Genomic DNA, 20,016 nt, shown 5'->3' on the forward strand with positions numbered 1-20,016 from the left:
AGCTACTCAACTCTGCTGTGGTAGTGAGAAAGTGGCCTCAGATGATAATATATCTGTGGACGTGGCTGTGTGCCAATAAAACTTTATTTACAAAACCAGGTAGCAGCAGGGTGTGGCCCCACCCTGTCCTAGAGCATTACACGTCCTTCAGGCCTGTCTGGATCCAGTGATATCTTCTCTGCCCCCTCCTCCACCTCAGCTCTAGATCAGGAGAGTGTCTCGCAGGCCTGGAAGTGCTTTGATTCCTATATGCTGAGGTCTTGGGCCCTTAATCTCAAGTCTTGCCTTCTCTCAGGACATTTAGATCATTTAGTCAAGTTAGATAGATAAATTTCATCCATAGTGTAGCTAATCTGCATGGTAGTCCTGCTGAGAAAAGCCTTCAAAAGGTCTGAGTTCTGTAAAACCAATCAGACCGCTTCTCTCTTAAGTCGGTGTGACTCAAATTCAATGTGAAAGGCTCCTTCCGGCAGGAGATGCAGGCCCACGTGCATCTGCGTCGACGCTGTTTGCACCTGTTGTACACCCAGAGCTACAGATAGTTTTGTCAGCTGTCACATGGCCTAAATATGTGGGTATTCTGGAAAGAATCCACCTTTCTGCAAAAGATTTCAAAAGGGAGAAACACACATCAAATATTTTCTACAGTTGGCTCTTGTTCAGTCTGGGATTCACGGGGCAGCCTCTGGAGGGCGGGGCGAGTCCTGCTGTTGTGGGAAAGCAGACTTGCATTCCCTCGACATTCCTTAGCTTTTACATCTTCTGTCCTTGCTCCCTCCTTCAGAGGGTGCCACGTCCATGAAATGCGGCTGTTCCCTGCGGAGTGAAAGAGCTGGCCTCAGAAGTTTCTGCTCCTGTAGCCCCCACAGTCCTGAATGCTGCACCCCCTCCCCCAGAGCCTGTGATTTATTTGCAGCTGAGACAGGAAATCTTATGAGAAGGAACTGTGGGGGTGAGAGCAGTCGTGATTTGTGATTGAGGCCAGATTAAAAAGCAGCAACTATTTCTCTCCATCCTGAGTTTCCGTTTTGAGTTCCCGCTCACGTGCCAGTCAGAGAAGGCTTCACTCACTGTTTCCTTCCCTCCTTTCTCTCCACCTGCCTACCTTTCTGTTTTCCTTCCTTCCTTCCCTTCCTCTTTCTCATCCATTCATTCATTCGTGTGTGGATCTCTTGCCATTTGCTTGGGACATTACAGGCATCATGTTATTTATTCCCAACATCTTTATGCTGTAGGGGCAGCTACGGCTCCTATTTTGCAGTTAGGAAAATTGAGGGTCAGAAAAATTATAAAGTTTTTCCAAAGTAGCTGGTCCACAACATAAACCACAGGTCTGCTTGACTCTTCAGACCATCCACTGCCTCCTCCTCACCACGCTGACCCTCAGTGGCCTGGAAGTTTTGAATGTACATCATCCTGGGGGCCTCAGCCCCGCCGCCACTGACCTCTGTGACTGGGTGACTTTGCTGTGGGGACCTAGCTTATCTATTGTAGGATTTTCGCAGCATCGCTGACCTCTGCGCTACCAGATGCCAATAGCTAGTATCTCTCCCCAACCCTTGTGACAACCGAAAATGTCTCCAGATGTTGTCAAATGTCTCCTGGGATCAAAACCATCTCCAGCTGAACCACTGCACTGAACCAAGTTCTTGAGGAATGGATAGACTGCCTGTCTGTCTGTCTGTCTGCCTCCTCTCCCAGGCTCCAGCTTAGTCACCATATATGTGCATTTTAAATAGAAAGAGCTGCAAAGATGTTTCTCCCCATCAGCCCACAGTAAAGCAGAGCACACCGAGCACACCTGCTGGACACACACACACATTCACACACATACACACACAGACACACACACACAAATACATACATACACACATACACACATATACACACACACATACACACACACACACATACACACACACACACACACACACACACACACACACACACACACACACACACGGAGGCTCTCTTCACCAGTGTTGGTTTCCTCCGTGCAAGGCCGGAAGGCCTATAGGGAATCAGACACGGGCCTGTCTTAAGTCCCTGCAAATGGTATTTGGCCCTGAGCCCCCGCTTCCCAACAAAAGTTTATTGAACCAATGAATGAATGAAAGAAAATATAGTGGAGGAGATAAGATAGGGCTGGAGAGAGGCTGATAAGTCGAGGTGGTGAGTGTTACAAGGAGGGGGAGGCCTGCGGAGCACGCAGCAGGGTGGGCAGCCCCAGCGTGAACTCTTCGACCAGTGGGACCCAGCAGGAGCAAAGGGCGGGCACAGCAGGCCTGGCCCTGGACCCTGAGAGAGCCCCTGACCCTCTGGTCAGGTTGGGGCTCAGAGAAGTGTAGCTTTGAATCCTGCGTCACCTTGAAGTCCTGGCAGCTATCCACCCTGGGCCCCTAAAACTATTTCTTCATCGGGGAAACGCAAATACTGGCTCACAGTTCCTCAGCTGCAATTCTGAAATCCGAAAGTTCTAAAAGTCAGGAAAATTTTTTTTGGTTAAATTTGTGGCAAACTCATTTGGTGCCAAAACCTGACCTAAAGTGACTGAAGAAATGACCCTCTTTATTCTTTCTTTTAGTATGAAAATCCCACACGTTTCATCACAGAAATAACGGATGTGTTTGATGATGGGGCTCAGCTCCAGAGTCCCCTGGGAGGGCAGAACACGGCATATTCTGGGCCCCTCTATTCTTCTTAAAATCCACATAATTGAGAATCGTGGTGACATCTGGCCCCCGTGGGCTGAGTATGGGGTTGTGGGCCTGGGTGAGTCCCTCTGGGAGGAATCAGTGAGGTAGCACACCTGGGAAGGGAGTGACCCCCTGCCTGGGAACAATCAGGCGTCTGTGCTGGTTTGGTTTTGTTTTTTTTTTGTTTTTTTCACATTGAGCACTAACTTCAGTAGACTTAAGCTATCGGGGCCTGAATGAATTATTAACATTTTTAAAGTGCAGAAAGCAGTGTCTAGGCTTTTGATTTGTCTCTTAGAGCATATTCAGTATATTTGTGAATAGAGCACCTGCTGTTCTCTCTTCCTCCCCACCCAACGTCCCCCTACAGACATCCCTCTGCTTGGCTTTGGGACATCTGTACCTTCTGTGACCATCGCTGCCCATGGCCAGCTGCTGGGTAGGTCCCAGGCCATCCAGGTGGGCACTTCGTGGAAGCAGGTGGACCAGTTCCTGGGAGTTCCATATGCCACCCCTCCCCTGGCAGAGAGCCGCTTCCGGGCACCGGAGCCCTTGAACTGGACAGGATCCTGGGATGCCACCAAGCCACGGTAGGGTTGAAGCCCTCTCCCATGCTAAGCCATCTAAGTGAGACTTGGTAGCAGAGCAGAGTGTTTGCATTTGAGCCGTGCATGGGCAGGGGGTGCTCTAACACATAAACTCTACTGCTTGTCAGTGACTGAACATTGTCTTGGTTCCGTGAAGTCCATCTGAGGATGGAGGCGCTGGTGGGCTCTGTGCCATGCAGTGATGCAGGGACCCAGGCTGATGGAGATTGCCTTCGTCAGAACACACCTTCCAAGGTGCCTTCCAGGAACCTTCCTTGACTTTGCCTTCGGGAAAGAGAGGCTGCGGCAGAGTCTACAGGGATGGTCTCCAGGGCCTCGCCTGCAGGGGAGGTGCATGCGTCACGTGCTCCAGTGTGGCCGTGGCTGGAGCTCGGCCTCCCGGCCACGTGTGACTTCGGTGAGGCTAAGAAATTAGCACAGAAGGAAAAGCACATGAGCAAATGAAAAATATTTTAAAAGTGCTTTTATCCTTCCCGATAGGAACCATATTAAAAGGAGTTTTCAGAAAAGAGGAAAAATGAAATCAAATCTAATCTTCCTCCCTCATCAACTTCTTTCAGTTTTGCCCATTCCCTCCCAGGCATACACCACTCTAAAAAGTTAACTGATTGGATAAGATTTTGAGATTTTTCTAATTAAAGAGCATTCAGAGTATCTGTGAAAGAGCATCCATTCACCTCTCTCGTTCCCACCAGCATCTCCCCTTCCCACAGTCTCTGTCCCGAGGCAGCCGAGTTCTCTCTGTCCATCACCACCCACCACCGGCTGCCAGGCAGGTCCACAGGCCCAGAGCCAGGGACAAGGCTGGCGGCTCTGGAATACTCCAGACGAGGGAAAGTGAGGGATTAAACTAGGACAGTGGCAGAAAGATGCAGAAAGCCAAGAATAAGCCTCCACTGCGGGGAAACAAAAGAAGCGAACATGCACTGACTAGAGCATGTTACGGTGCTGGGGTCCACCCGTCTGACAGGTGAGGTGCTGAGTCACACAGGCTTCTGAGTGGACAGGAGTTGGCGGGCATGGTTGTCAGAGCCCAGTCCTCACGAGGCTCGGCGGGCAACCATCATGCCTCCATTAGGTGTGTCCCAAGCGTGGTGTCAGCTCTTAGGCGAGAAGATGCTCCAACTGGCACACCTGGACTCTGTCCCCATGTAGAAAACAGGTTGGGACACCCCATGTGAGCAGGTGTGCACACTCGGGGCCAAGAGGGGCTCAGGCCCCAGGAGACATTCTCCTCTCCTCTGTCCAGGCAGCCTTCTCTCCGGGCCCGCACCTAGTCCCTGGGCGATGTTCCTCAGGCCCGTGGAGAAGGGGGCGATGGGGGTCCTGCTGTTTCTGCCATTTACTCACCATTCCCATTTCCCCACCATCCCCATTTCCCATGTCCTGAAGCTGCCTAACTGCACTGGTGCTCGGCCTTTGGAATGGGGCAGTGGGCTGGGCTCTGCTCCTGGTGGTGGGCGAGAAGGGGGGCTGGGACCTGTCCCCTTGGTCGTTTACCCTGCAAGTCATACAGTCTGTATCTGCAGGGCCAGCTGCTGGCAGCCAGGCCTCAGAGCGGCCACATCTCCCGGGGTCAGTGAAGACTGCCTGTATCTCAACGTGTTTGTCCCTCAGACCGTGGTGAGTTCTGCAGCCGTTGCTGTGTTAGCCCTGAAAACGTCGCTAGTAGGTTCCCGTCCCCAGAGCTGCTGGCACGGTCCCCCCAGCGCTGTCCTCGCTGGTTCTTGGCTTCCTGAGACCCAAGTGGCTGAGAGCAAGCGTGCAGTGGGTGCTCCTGGCCCTTCCAGGATCTCCTCATGTCCTTGTCCTCGAGCCCCACCCACATGGGGCCTGAGCGGGGCTGCAGAGGAGGGAGGGTGAGAGCCACGCCCAGTGGGTGAGGGCCAGCGATGCAGAGTCTCCCTGAGGGCCTCAGGCTGGGGCAGCATGGAGCGGATAGAATTAGTCTGCAAATGAGGAAAGCAGCCGCTCTCCTTGGAAAGACCCTTGGAGAGAACCCCGCGAGCGTTTCTTTCCATGTGATCTCTCCCTTCAGGCTATTCTGGAGGGTGGGGCCAGGGCGGTGGCCCTGCCTCCGGGCAGGCCCTGTTTTGAAGGCTGTATCTGCTGAAGTAGCAGCTATGCTCCTGATGCAGTGTTTGACACTGATGTTGAATGTTCCTATTTTGGGGGAAAGGTCAGAGCTCAGGAGAGAAAACACAACTTGTGAGCCTTAGGAAACATGAGTTTCTGGTGACACCAACCCCATGTTGACAGATCCCATGGTACATGTGACCATGTCGCCACTTCCTGGTTCCCTAGCTTAGTAGCAGGGCGAGGTCAATGCACTTTGGAGGTCAGGCCAAGCCAGCTAACCTGAGTGAGCTTTGCAACAAGGGCACCAAACCGTGCAGGTTCTCCTGGGCTGTATTAATAGATTTATGGAGCCTAGAGTGAGGAGGTGATGAGTCCCACTCTGCCCAGTGCTGGTTGGCTCATACCTGGGATGTTGAATTAAGTTCTGACTCCAAACCAGCCTGCCGCTTACCACCAGCTCCCTGGCCTGGAGAAGGCAACTCAAGATCTGTGAGCCCCAGTTTCCTGTTCTGAAAGTGGGGAGAGAAATAGCATCTCCTCATAAAGCTCTTGTGAGGATTAAATAAAATGATGCATAGATACCAAGTAACCAATGAGTGGCTGACAAGGGGGATGTTGGGAATGGCCGTGAGTGGGACAGAGATCACACTTATAGGGACAAGGGCCCCTCAGCCTGGAGGAAAAGATTGTCACTTAGGTGGTGTAGGACCTCAGACAATGTTGAACGTGTTGGAAGGAGGACGGGGGTGCGGCGGAAGGGACCGTCTGGTGGCCTGTGCCTGTCGTCAGCCTGACGCTTGTCAGCATCCTTCCTTCTGATCCTCCTGACACCTCTATTGTATAGATGAAAAGCCCAAGGCTCAGAGAGGTCAGATGACTTGCCTAAGGGCACTCAGCTAGTGAGTGATTGCTGTAGACTTGGTCAGTCAGGTCCCGAAGACACTGTAAGGGCCAGCAAACGGTGACCAGTGAGGACATACTTTTGCCAAAGTGTGAACAAAATTTGGTGACAGAACTTTAGAGATTATAGACCACCTTTATATTTATGATTTCACTGGTCTTCACATTAACGCTTGGAGGAAAAAAAATGTATGTTTTCTCTCTCCTCATTTTAAAGGTGCAGAATCTGAGGCTAAGAGAGCCTTAGTGACTTTTTAAATGACACACAGCTGGGCTGAGTGGACACTTGATCCTCATTTCCTGACTCCACATCCAGAGCTCCTAACCCCTAAGGAGGTTCCCAAAGGGAGCCGCACCATCTCTGTCTTGGGCCGCGCCGTCGCCCCTTCCTAGTCTTGGTGGAGGAGTGTTGATGCCGGAGCCTGGAGTGCCACAGAAGCACACAGGCCCCGAAGTGACAGACCCTGCGGGGCTGGGGCAGCACCTGGGTACCTCCTTCTGGCCAGTGGGGTCGCAGAGGCTGAGAGCTGACCCTCACCTCCGCCCCTTGCCCTGGCTTCATTGACCTTTGCTGGCATGAACCAAATGGCCTTCTCTCTCGCTGGTGCTCCCCAATAAAATGACTCAGGGTACTTTTAGGAAGGGGATACAGGGCCTTTCCCAGACCCGAGAGCCCACAGCAAATGAAACCACGGCCACAAGAGCTGACCTTTTTCTATGGCATTTAAGAAGGCCTTGTATTTGAAGAATTAACCTTCCCGCCAAGTGGTGACACATACTAGATGGAGTGTCACAGAGGGAAGAGCCCAGGAGTGTGGCAGGGTGGGGCAGGCGGGGTGGGCAGAACTCTGGTTAGCCCCTTCGTCTGCACAGATTTTTTAAGAAGTGACTCTAGCACTCTGAGCCTCTGTTTGCACTTGTAGGATGGGGGTGCTTAGAGCCCCTGTGGCATCTACCCTGTGGGGTGGGATCTCTGATGAGACGTTCTGGGTGAGCATACTTAGCACAGCACCCACCCAGGCTGGTCTCAGTCAGTGCTGGCTGTTGGGGAGGAGAGTATCTGTGTGTCAGAGCCTGGGACACACGGAGCAGAGAAGTCACAGCCCAGGAAGTCAGGGTCCGAGCGAGCGAGAGCCCCCCAAGCCTTGCATCGACCCCAGCCTGGAGTGGGGCATCCGGTCCCCCACGTGGAATGTGATATTCTGATACAAAAGGGTCAGCCTGGGTTCAGACCCCAGCTCGGCCACTCCCTAGCTGTGTGGTCTTAGACAAGCTGCATGGCATTGTTGAGCCTCTGCCTTCTCATCTGTGAAATGGGAATGACTACAATACACCAGGCTCGCAGGGCCATTTGCAGACCGAGCAGCTGACACGGGTGAACACTCAGCGCAGTGACTGCTCTTCTCAGGACTTAACACAAGTGACTCTGGGTTGACAGTGTGGGGTTCAGTCATGGTGCCCAAACTCAAGGACTCCCCAGGGAGGGCACAGAACAGTAAACGAGGCGGGGGAGCTGCGGGGCTGGGGGCCGGGCCCTGGGCCTGCGGTGGGCAGTCACCCCGCACTCGCCCACTGGGCAGTGTGGGCGACGTGGCTTCTCCTTCGAGGACCCTCGGTTTCCTTATCCGTGAGTTCAGGTTTGGTCATTTGCTCGGCAGCTCTAACAAAGTGCCACAGACTGGGTGGCTTAAACTGCAGGAATGTGTTTTATCAAGATCTTGAAGGCCGGAAGTCCAAGGTCAGGGTGTCTGTGGGGCCGTTTCCTTCCGAGGTCGTCTCCTTGGTCCATAGATCATCATCGTCTCCTCCCTGTGTCTCCACAAGGCCCCCTCTGTGTGTCTGTGTCTAAATTTCTTCTTGTCAGAATACCAGTCCCACTGGAGTAGGGCCCCTTCTTTTCAGAACCTGTCCCCAAATAGTCACATTCTGAGGACACTGGGGTTAGGGCTTCAATATGTGAATTTGGGGGGCACACGATCCAGCCCATAACGTGAGACTAAGCGTGACCGGGGCAGAGCTGGCAAAAGAGTCATTGTAGGCCCAGAATCCGGCACCTACGTGGGAAAGGTCCCCTCTCCCAGCTCTGGTGGGTGAAAATGGGTCACCTGGAGCCCCCAATTTCTCCAACCCCTACAGGCCCCCAACGCGTCCGTGCTGGTGTTCTTCCACAACGCCGCGGAGGGCAGGCCGAGCAGAGGACGGCTGGCCGTGGACGGCTCCTTCCTGGCTGCTGTTGGCAACCTCATCGTGGTCACTGCCAGCTACCGAGTGGGCGTCTTTGGCTTCCTGAGTTCCGGTGAGCGGCTGGGCTTGGTGGAGGCCGCCAGCCCCCTGAGCTGAGTCTGTGCTTTGTGTGTGTTTAGTCCTTTCTTCACGAATCCCCATCCGTCCTGGTCCCTGGCCATCCCCCAGCTGGGCACGCAGGGGCACGACCAGCACTCGTGAGACCCTCCAGCCTTGCTGACGCCATAGCTGAGCAGGGGGGCCACTGGTTAAACTCATGCTTAACACTTCTGAGGCTGTTCCGACTACGTTGTGTGTTTTATCTTGTGAGATGTGTGTGTGCACGTATGTGTATTGAAACCCCAGAGGGCTGGACACCTGCTCGAACTCACAGGATCAGGAAAGACCAGAGCCAGGATTCACCACCAGGCCAACCTGCCCTGGAGACGCAGGGTGGATGAGGGCTCTCGGGCCTCAGGAGCCATTTACTGGAGTGAGGGCTGCATGGGTCATGCTTTCTGCTTCCCCTTTAATTCCAGCATCACTTGTAAATGTTGGCCTGTCCCCATCTAGTCACGGGCCCCTTTATCACTCTGGTTACTCCCTCCACCTTCCCCACATCCCCCAGGGCAGAATTGAGGCTTGGACTAATTCCACCGTCATCCACTGTTTCCAGTGCCTTCGATGGCAGGGCAGTGGAGGGGCAGCCGTGGCCGAGAGCGGACACTCAGGTCTGGGGGTCTGAAGCGCCAAGGGCCAGCTCTGCCATTGACTGTCTGTGTGACTTGGACAAAACCCTCCCTCAGTTTTCTCCTCTGTAAAGTAGGAATAATTTACCCAAGTTCCAAAGTTACTGTGAGGCTCAAGGGAGCACTGCGTGGGAAGAGGCTTTGGAGGCTGTGACGGGCTTTACGAGTCCTCGAGGACAAGCACTGGGCTCATCTCTGTTCTCCAGGAATCTTGTTTAAGACCCGGAATGTCTTGTCCACTAAGTGTGGCTGGGCAGGTGGGAGGTGGTGTGGCCAGAATGACGGGCTCCTCTAGAGTGTGGGTGAGTGGGCAGGCGGGCTGCAGGAGCGGAGGCCGGGAGTGCTGGGAAGTGGGGGTCCTAAGGAAGGTTCTAGGCCTGCACGACAAACATGAAATGGGCAATGAGCGCAGGGGAACACGGAAGCGTGGATGATGAGCAGATTTCAGATTGTCCTTCAGGGCAGCAAGGGCAGCTGCTGGAGCTCTGGATGCTCTCCTGGATTTCCTTTCCTCTTTTCCAACACACAACCGACGATTTGTGAAGTCAGTAGCTCCTTCAGAGAAAGAGACGGTCAAACTCAGAGCCCACCCTGCTGAGCACACTCAGGTGCGCTGCTCACAGACACAGCTGACTCGGGAGCTCAGAGCGTTTCCAGACAGAAGAGAGCGAATTTCCATATGTCACCGTCCCTGACGGGGCAGGGGATTATGATTTCATGGGCCGTAGTCTTAGTGAGAATTTGCTGTGCTTCTGGGAAGGCAAACTCATTTCTGCTGCCGACAGGGCAGTGTCGGGAGAGGCAAACGAAATTTCCAGAGCACCTAAACTTCTCATTCCTGACTTGCAACGCTGCCTGTTCCTTGTACTTAAAGCAAAGCTGTCAGTCAGAGGGAAGGAAAGTTACCCTCGCCCAGCGCTGGTCGCCACCAGAGGTCTTTCCTGGACGTCGTCATTTCATTCTCAAGGCAGCTCCGTGAGGTCAGCCCTCTGTGGCCATTTCACAGATGAGACGGTGAGGCTCAGGGAGGTTAAGGAACTTCATGCCCCACGATTGTGCGTGGTTGTGCATGGCACGCTGGGCTTTAAAACCCACTGATGAAACTAGAAGAAGAAATATATTGTAGCTTGCTCTTTTGATGCTTAGAAACGCCCTTCGAATTCCTCATTCTTCCACACACAGAGGATCCATCTTCTACATTTATTTAGCCACAGGCAGCTTTTCTTTGCTTTATTCACTAGACCTCCCGGTACTCCCCACAACCCAGAGCTTTCACATCTTTTACCAGGAGCTTCCCACAGTTCAGCCCATGGGGAGCCATCAACCAGCCGGGAAACTAAGACAGAACAGGGCAGCCAGTGACCGGCAGGTGGAGGAGCAGCTGCGCTAGGGCACAAACACAGGCTCCCCAACACGTCGCCCCCTTCCTCACTGAAAGCATGCCATAGGCTGCATTATTTAGAGTGGTTTTAAGTTCACAGAATCACTGAGCAGCAAGCACAGAGCTGCACACGCTGCCTCCTCCGCAGGCTTGGTTTCCCCTGTTACGACCATCGTGCATCGATGCCGCTGAAGTGCACACTTACATCAGGGCTCACCTTTGTGCTGTACGTCGTGTCATGACATGCGTCCACCATTCCTACTGGATAGTTTCACTGCCCTGAAGCACCCCTGAGCTCCGCCTGTCCACCTCTCCCCTTTTCCATTTTAAATAGTTGGAAACTGCAGTTCAGGACACAGGTGTAGAAAGCGCTGGGTGGCTTCGAGGGCAGCCACGGGCTGCTGTCCTGCACGGTGCACAGGCTTTGCACCCGAGAAAGACCAGGTCTGGGGGCAGCGCCTCGCTCTGTGGGGCGCAGAGGCTCTGGGCGGCTCCCTCCCTCCGCACCCCATCCCAGGCTGCCAGTCTCTCCTGAGATCAGGCAGGTGAAGGCAAACACCTAGAACCTTGGTGGCACCCGGCAGGGGCTCCCAGGGGTTAACGCCCCTTTCCTTTCCCGGGCCAGGTCTTGGCCTGCATCTGGCCCACAGCAGCAGCCCCTGGCGTTTACTGAGTCAGGCTGAGGCGCCGCCGCTTCGGGTACAGAATCTCGTGTGATAAATGTGGGCAGCATCTGCTGTTGTAGCCCAGGGTGAAAATAACCCCCCGAAAGCACCAGCCTCCAGAGGCACACTGAGGGAGGAGCGGGGAGAGATGACAACAGAAGCGCGCGCCAGTCCTGCGGCCGCTGGGCAAGTTCTCTGCGAGAGGAGCCCCAGCCCAGCGGTGCTTAGAGGAGTGCAGGTCCTGATGCAGGGCAGTGGGGAAGGAGAGGGGGCTGGTGGCGGGCCGTGGGGGGCTGTTTTTCCAGCCTGGACCCTGCAGGCAGGATGGACCCTGGGGGCACGGGGCACAGTGATTATCCTTCTGTCAGTGGTAGGTGGGCTCAGAGGAGTGGGTGGGCCATGGCCTGCAGGCCCACTGCCGGGCACAGGAGAGAGAACGTGAGCTTCAGTCCAGACGCCAGACAGAAGGCCGGGCACAGTAACATCCCCATTACTGCATCGTCCCTGGGGCTCTAGGAGTCCTCTCTCCTGAGAGGGTCGGCTACCCTTTCTGATCTGTAAGAATGGGCAGAGTCCTGCCCAGCAGGAGAACATCACAGGCACAAGTTCTACTGAAGACAGGCAGTCCCGCGAAGGGCATCTGGGAGGGGCTGCTGGGACTGAAGCCTGCTTTATTTTATTTAAGAAAAGCCAAGCAACTTCTATCATGCTTTATGCCAGGCACTGCACTGTTCTGTTCCTTGTACAAATATTAACTAATTCAATCATTGCAACAACCTAACGAGGTAGGTAACAGATGAGGAAAGTCAAGTCCCGTGAAGTGACTTGTCCAGGGCCCCACACGACTAGTAGGTGGTGGAGGGGACTCCACTCCTGCTGGTCTGGCTTCATAACCGTGTGCTAAGCCCACACACCGTGACACCTCTTATCGATGGACATCAACAAGACCTGGGTGAGAACCCGCTGGGAGCCCAGAATCGAGCTAAGGAGCTTTAGAGGGCTAGTTGAAGAAATCAAATGAGTAAGCAAGAGCTAGTTAGACAGTGAGGGAATGAATAACCGAATGTTTGCTGGGGAGTTCTGATCGGGGGCGGGAGATCGGAGGAGGGATAGGGGTAGACCAGGGTCGGGTGAGGCAGGTGGAGAGAAGCGTTCTCACACCGTCCAGAAATCTTCCACTCATAACCGTCTCCCTCCTGGACCGTGTGCGCCGGGCCAGCAGAGAGCAGCGCGCTCCAGTTTCACACCCCAGCAGCACTGCACGTGGTGTGTTTGCGGAGGGGCTGAGCCAGGTGGGGCAGGAGAATGGGGCTCAGCCATGGCCAGACTGCAAGGCAGTGAACACAGATGAAGAGCAGGCCCTGATGGCTGGATGATGCCGGTGCTGGGAGGTGAAGGGAGCTCACCAAGGCTGCTCAGAGGGGCTGGTGGGTCGATCTCACAGGAGTGGAAAAGCCAGGAAGGAGTTAGAGTGAATGTAGTAGGAATGAGGGAGTTATGGAGGCTTCCAAGCAGAGAGAGTTCCATAGAGTACTTAAAAATTTTTTAATGAAAATAACAGTGCCTTGCACATCATAGATTTTTTTGACAAATGTTTGTTGAATTGGACTGAATGTTAGGACAAAGAGTTCTGAGCGTGCGGTGAGATTTAAGTGCCGGCTCTACCTCAGATTTGCTTCTTGCACCAAAAGTAACTCTTTCAAGTCTCAGGTTCCCCACCAGCGAAGGAAAGGGTGGGACTCGCTATCTCAGACCAGCAAGTTGGCGGTTCTGTATGCGCATCCCTGAGGCTGTCTGCCCACAGGGCCAGGGTCTTGTCTGTCTTGCTCTTTAAAGTACCCAGCACAGTGCCTGGTATGAGGTGAAGCCCACGTCAGACTTGCCTCCTGAATACACCCTCAACTCTGACCTCCCAGGGGTCTGTAGATCCCAGAAAGTCAGCATGGCAAGTGCAGAGCTGGGACATTGGACGTGAGAGTCAGGGACGGTCCCCACCTCCATTGTCTGGAAACGCAGGCTGCGGGCATCACTTCCCAGATTTGCAGGACTGGGTCCCGTTCAGCTGGTGTCCTGCCTTCCTGCCCTCCCTGAGACCTTGGAGACAGATGGAATGTGCAGGCAGTCCAGAAAAGTCCGCAGAGGGGACGGTGCCAGTAACTTCACTAAACCCAGAGGGGACAGTGCCAATGGCTTCACTAAACCCAGAACATGAAAATGCGCTTGAAGAAATTCTGAGCGTCTCCCCATCTGGAGGAGTGATTTGTACCATTGTGTCCCCTGCACTGGCCTTCTCGTCGGCTTTGTGAACACCAGGCTGGGCACTGGGTTACGAGGTCTTTCTGTTTTTCTGTTGGGGAATATGGGTTCTTGTTGATATCTTCTCATCTGACACTGGATTGTGTTCATCATAAGCATAGTCACTCATTCATCTAACATTTAGCCGGGCCTTACTGTGTGTCATTGGTTTTCGTGAGGAGCACAGTCTAGCAGGGAAGACAGCAGTGACAAATACTCTGAAAGGGGACCCTCCCTTTCCCTGAGTGCTGCCTATGAACTGATGGTGTAGCTTTAAGGCTTGTGGGTGACTGGGCCAGAGGAGGGAGGGAGGAAAGCCAAGGGGAGAGGGAAGGCTCTGGGTGGAAGAAATGACAGGTGCCAAGCACAGGCTGGTGTGTCTGAGCATCTGATGGAAGCCTGGGCGGCTGCAGCTCAGGCACAGGGAGGGGACAAAGTAGATGCGGCCCAAGAGATGGATGACCCAGTCCCGTGGGTTTCAGTGCATTAGAAGAACTGAGATTATGCTCTAAGGACAGTGGGATGAGATGGGAGATTTTACATAGGATGGGACAGGATGTGTGTGTGTGTCTGTGTGTGTGTGTCTGTGTGTGTGCATGTGTTGGTGTATTGCAGGGGATATTTGTATGTCAGAAAGAGAGAGAATCAAAATGATAAGTTTAGAAGACCACTCTGGATGTGTTGTGGAGACTTCACTGGAGGGAGGAACGTGCAGATACAGAAAGCTGATGAGAAGTGTTGAGAAGAGATGGGGTGGAGATCAGTGGAAGCAGAGCCCGCAGCACCTGCGGGGGAAGCGGGGATGCAGGGATGTGGCAGAATGAGGTTATGCAAGAGCAGAGTGGGTGGACGGTGCTGCATTTGGCGGAGAAGGTGAGAACCTCTGGAAATGCTGCTGGCTGGGGTGCTCAGGAGACTGAGAATCCATTCCCTCTGGGACTGGATGGACTTGAGGTGACTGTGAGACAGCCTCCTGGAGGAATGTGAGGGCCCTGGGCGTGGGAGAGCGCTGCGGGCTGCCGACATACTCCCGAGGGTCATCCTCACGCAGGTGAAGCCATGGGGTCTGCTGAGGTTCCCTGGAGGGAAGCCAGAGAAGACAGGGGTGAGCCTCAGCTCCAACCAGAACAGGCTTGGGGTTTTGGGGTAGTTAGTGGTGTAGACAAGGAGGATCCACAGAGGATGGCAGAAGGGCATAGACATGGGTATCCCAAATGCCAAGCAGAAGAGATGTTTCTATTTGTGTGTGTGCGTGTGTCAATAAGTATTTACTGAATTCCATGGAAAAAAAAGAGGGATCAACTCAACTGAGTGCTTTCCTCTTTCTGAAGGGTCCGGCGAGGTGAGTGGCAACTGGGGGCTGCTGGACCAGGTGGCGGCTCTGACCTGGGTGCAGACCCACATCAGAGTGTTTGGTGGGGACCCTCGGCGAGTGACCCTGGCAGCAGACCGTGGCGGAGCCGAAGTGGCCAGCATCCACCTTCTAACTACCAGGACCACCAACTCCAGACTCTTCCGGAGAGCGGTGCTGATGGTGAGTCAGCTGTTGTGCCTTCAGGCTTGCTGAAGGTGGTCCTCTCTTGCCCCCGTTGGCTTCAATTGCTTGGATTTCCTTTATCCTTTGTTCTGAATCCGTGTCCTGCTTGTTGCCATCTTTCCACGTACACGTGAGCCAGGATGCTGCAGGGCTCAGCAGACTGCTGTCCACTCATATCTGAAATGCTGATCATTCTAAACAGGGAAGTGTTTCTATTTCCTGAGAGTGCCTCATTAAGGTTTAATGGTCTGAAGCCTCGATTAGCTCCCTTGTCAATACACAAACATCAGGGAATGTAGGATGGAAAGCGTTCTAGAATTTTAATGATAACGGTCTATTTAACCAATATGATGCTGAACTACACCCAACACAGAAGAGGAATAGAACCCAGAGAATGCTCATCCATTTCCCAGTGTTGCTTCCCTGATCTTCTCCAGGTTTACACTTGGAATCTTCCCTTAAGCTGTCTGGTTTCCTCAACAGCCCGTGCTGCGTCCCTGCCTGAGATTCAGTTCTTGTGAACTGAATATTGGGGGAGCCATTACCCTCACCAGTCCCTTCCATCTCCTTGTTGTCTCCCTTGCCTGAGGTGTGAGGGGAGGCAGGGCTGGTCCACGTGGCTATACAGGCTGTTCAAGGAGTGGCAGGCAGCTGGGTCGCAGTTATGGGTTGAGGCACAGAACAGCAAAGGTCTGTTGACTGCTGAATGAAGGCAAAGAATAGAACTCAGCACTCCGGATTCTCCTAGATGTTCTGAAGTACCTACTAGGTGATGATGATGATGGTGGTGATGAAGGTCATGATGATGATGGAGGAGGTGGTGGTGATGGTGATGGTGATGATGATGGAGGTGGTGATGGAGATGATATGATAATGTTGATGATGATGATGGAATACTTACGACAGAAGAAATAACCTGGTTGACCACAGCAAAGGCCCTGATGTCTGTTCTGTCACTGATTAGCTTTTCATTTTATTGAATGTCCATCTGGTGCCAGGTACTATGTTCGGTGCTGGAAATGCCGTTCTAAATAATTAAACATGTCTTAGTTCTCAGAAAGCTTACTGTTTTCTGAGGGGAGAGGGGACAAACACTTAAAGCAGATATTCAAAAGAGGGTCAGAGCAGCTCAGAGAAAAGGCCCCAAGCAAGCGTCAGGGAAAGAGGGGGTGTCCGGGATTGCTTCCTGGGGAGGGGGATGTTTGAGCTGATGCCGAGGGACATACGCACATGTCCTGGCACCAAGGGAGAGCTTGGCTCTTCGCTGGGACCTGCCTGTCATGTGGCATGGGCCTGGGAGGCAGAGATCAGCCAGACTGCACTGAACACCTTGGGTTTTACCCTGAGGGCATGGGAGCCATTGGAGGGTTTTGTTTGTTTGCTGGTTTGGTTTGGTTTCCCGTCTTAACCATTTTTAAGTGTACAGCTCAGTGGCAGTAAGGATACTCACAGTGTTGTCCAATCATCACCATTAATCATTTTCAGCACTTTTTCATCATCCCAAACAGAAAGTCTGTACCTATTAAACAAGAACTCCCATTCTCCTTTCCTTCCAGCCCTTGGCAACCTCTGTTCTACTCTCCGTCTCTATGAACTTGACCAGTCTTAGGTACCTTCTTTAGTAGAATCCTACCAGAAATGTGCTTTTGTAGCTGGCTTATTTCACTTGGCATCATGTCCTCAAGGTTCACCCACGCTGCAGCGTGTATCAGAATATCATTCCTTTCTAAGGCTGAATAATATTCCGTTGTATGTCTAGAGCACACTTTGTTTATCCATTCATCTGATGATTGATGTTTGGGTTGCCTCCACCTTTTGGCTCCTGTAAACTGTGCTGCTGTGGACAACAGTGTGCCACCAAAGGGTCTGAAGCAGGGGGACAACTTGCTTAGGCCACCCTTTAGGAAGACTTCTTTTAGAGCTTGGGGGAGGATGAATTTAAGAGGGGCAGTGCTGAAGAAAGAGAAAGCCATGAGGAGACTGTTGAGTGACCCAAATTGAGGAAAGATGGAGGCCAGTGCCATGAGCCTGCTAGCAAATCCAAGGCCATCAAACTACTCCCAGCTCTGTCCAGCATTGCGGGGAATCTGAACCCTGGATCTTAAGGAGGGTGGAAGAAGTGTCATTGTTTGGGTGCAACTGATGCTAGAACAGCGTCACCATCACCCCTGCAGGAAGCAGTGTCTCCTGTCACTTCATGTCCTTCCTTCAGCCACAGGTCCTTCTAACTTTCCTCAAACAGTCCCTGCTCTGGTCTGCCTCTTACAGGCAGTTTCCTCTGCCTGGCACACTTTCCTCCCATCTTCCTCTTTGCTGGCCCTACTGATCTCTCGGGAACTCCTTCCAGACTTCTCAGCCTAGAAGCAGCTCCCCTTTGTAAGGCTGATGCCATCTGTAAGCCTTGTACGGCATTTCCCACGCTTTCCACCAGCACGTGATCGCTCCTATTGCCACGCATGTCCCTCTCACAAGACTGTAAACTCCGGGCCAGCAGGGCCAGCTGTGCCTCGCTCTCCACAGAGCCTGGGGCACCCAACACTGCTGTCTTCCGGTCGATGCTCCGTGATTAACCTCCTGGCAGTGAAGGAGCTCGGGAAGGCGGGAGTGTGTCCAGGGACCTACAGGCTGGTCCCCCTCCCTCCCTCCCACCTCTTCCTTGTGTCTCTTGTCCTTGGCTTCAGGTTTCCTTAAATCTGTTCCTTTGTGGTGGTCCACCTTAGTGACAGGAAGTCTGAGCACAAACACCTTTCAGTTCCTGGTGTTGAAGACAGATCTTCACAACTTCGAGTTGATCCTGAAGGAATTTCCCCAGGACCCACCCAGAAACCAGACATGCAGGGGGACCCAGAAGACACCAGAAGTGCCTTCCAGGAGGGCCAGAAGGCAGAATTTTCCTTTTGAAATTTCTGGAGGGTTTAGATGTTTGGGGAATTTAAAAAACTAATCTGTTTTAACAAATGGTAGTGTATTTAAAAATAAATCCTCCGTCTGCTTTAGTCATTGAGAGACAGTTTTTACAACTGCTCCCACCAGACTTTGGGATGCATGTGAAATTATTTGGAATTGAGAGAACGAAAATACTTCAATATATTAGCAGTTCTTAGACGTGCTCTCTACCAACAGATGTTTGGGGGAGTGAATGTGAGTTGGTGATATATTCTTGGATAAAATCTTAAGTCTTTCTGAAAATCTTGGGACCAGAACTGTTGAAATATCAGACAAGATGGACTCCTGTGATCATTAATCACTTATATTTATTTGTTTAGCGTGTTTGGGGCCAGAAAGCACTTTCAATACATCTCATAGACTCCTCACGTTGATTTGCAAGGGGTATTTATTTTATTTCCAATCTAGAGATAAGAGAGCCAAGGCTCAGAGATGTTTAGTGACCTGCTAAGGAACACACAGCAAAGAAGGAGCTGCATTAGGGGCTAGAAACTGAAGCCAAATACTGTGTTCTTCCACTCAGGCTGCTTCTCCAGGAACCCAGGACTCATTCAGAGTCTCAATGTGTCAGAGAAAGAGCCCAGACCTAGGATCAGACAAGCCTCCGTTAAGGTCTTGGCCTTGGGTGAGACCCTTCACCCTTGCCTTCTTCATGGATAAAATAGGCATGATTAATTCTACGTCCCAAGGGCTCAAGACATCATGATGTAAAGGTTGTAAAGTATCCTGCACACTATGGGAACTCTAGAAACTCAAGTTCCCCCATGTCCCGTGCCAAAGTCAACGCCAAACAAAAGCTGGTCTGGGGTAATTCACCTGCCCTGGGTCCAGGTTGCAGAAGGAAAGGGGGGACATGCTGCAAACCTGAATTCTAAGTCACTGACCCCTCGGCCAGTTTTAGGAGAAGAGAGAGGAGGTCACGTCCTCTGTGGTGTGATTCACAGGACCCAGAAGAAGTTTCCATTGCTTTTGTTCAACATTGCCCCAATTCTGCGTTCCTCAGAGTGAACTCCGGCCCTCATGAGTTGGCCTCAGGCTGGATTTTCCTGTCTCCTTTCCTGCTCTTCTCCCACGTGAACCCTGCAGTCCGGGCTCACCAGCTGTGCCACCATTCCTAGAAAATGCCTTGCCTCCCCCTCGATCTTTCCATGCTGTTCTGTGGGCAGCACATCCTGTTTTCTGCCCGGAAAAACACTCCATCCTTCTGGGGTCAGCTGAATGGGGCCTCTAAGCCTTTCTCCATCTCTTAAAACAAGAAGAGTCTTGCCCTGGTGAAGAGATTTCCACCTAGCAACTTTCAGGAATTCTGACTTGTTTTACAGGCTTGTTATATTTTCTGATGTATCTTATTCCATGTCTCCTGTGACTGGGGGCTTGACTGGTCCGTGATTTATCCCCTAGTACTGCTTTAACCCTGAGCACGGCACCTGGCTCAAAGAGGGCACCTGAGACCGTGCTGAGTCCTTTCAACCAGCAGGAGGCAGGTGGCGGCTTGGGCCCGGAGCACCGTTTTTCCTGTTTCTGCACGTACCTCCTAGTGTGAGCACGGTCCCCTGTACTCCTCTTAATTAAAACAGGTCTAGCTCTTCATGGACTTTGATGCTTCCAGATGCATTTTAGAATAAATTTACTGATTTTTTTTTTTTTTTTAGTTTACTGATTTTTAAAAAAATAGTCCTGGTGGGAATTTGATCGTAGTTTCATGGAAGTTTTCTAAAAACTTCAGAAAAAATATCTATGTTTTCATGATGTTAAATCTTAAATTCATGAATCAGGTTAACCTCATAACCAGGAACATAGTATTTTTGTCTCCCTACATCTTTTCATAGAGTTTTTTAAAGTGAAGTACAGTGGCTTTATGATGTTGTGTTGGTTTCTGGTGTACGGCGTAGTGATTCAGTTATACATGTATGTATGTATATATATTCTTTTTCATT

At 52.2% G+C, this 20,016-nt stretch overlaps 1 protein-coding gene across 1 annotated transcript in view; it reads left to right on the forward strand.

The window, feature by feature from the left end:
- The window catches only part of TG (thyroglobulin), a 202,783-nt gene that overhangs the window by 99,168 nt on the left and 83,599 nt on the right, over window positions 1-20,016 (forward strand). Inside the window, exons 38-41 of the mRNA XM_031690392.2 lie at window positions 3,067-3,286; window positions 4,834-4,927; window positions 8,420-8,579; window positions 14,928-15,130. Of these exons, the coding sequence (XP_031546252.2) occupies window positions 3,067-3,286; window positions 4,834-4,927; window positions 8,420-8,579; window positions 14,928-15,130 (677 nt within the window). The remainder of the gene's footprint in view (window positions 1-3,066; window positions 3,287-4,833; window positions 4,928-8,419; window positions 8,580-14,927; window positions 15,131-20,016) is intronic.

The sequence above is a fragment of the Vicugna pacos genome, chromosome 25, assembly GCF_048564905.1.
Source record: "Vicugna pacos chromosome 25, VicPac4, whole genome shotgun sequence".
NCBI lineage: Eukaryota > Metazoa > Chordata > Mammalia > Artiodactyla > Camelidae > Vicugna > Vicugna pacos.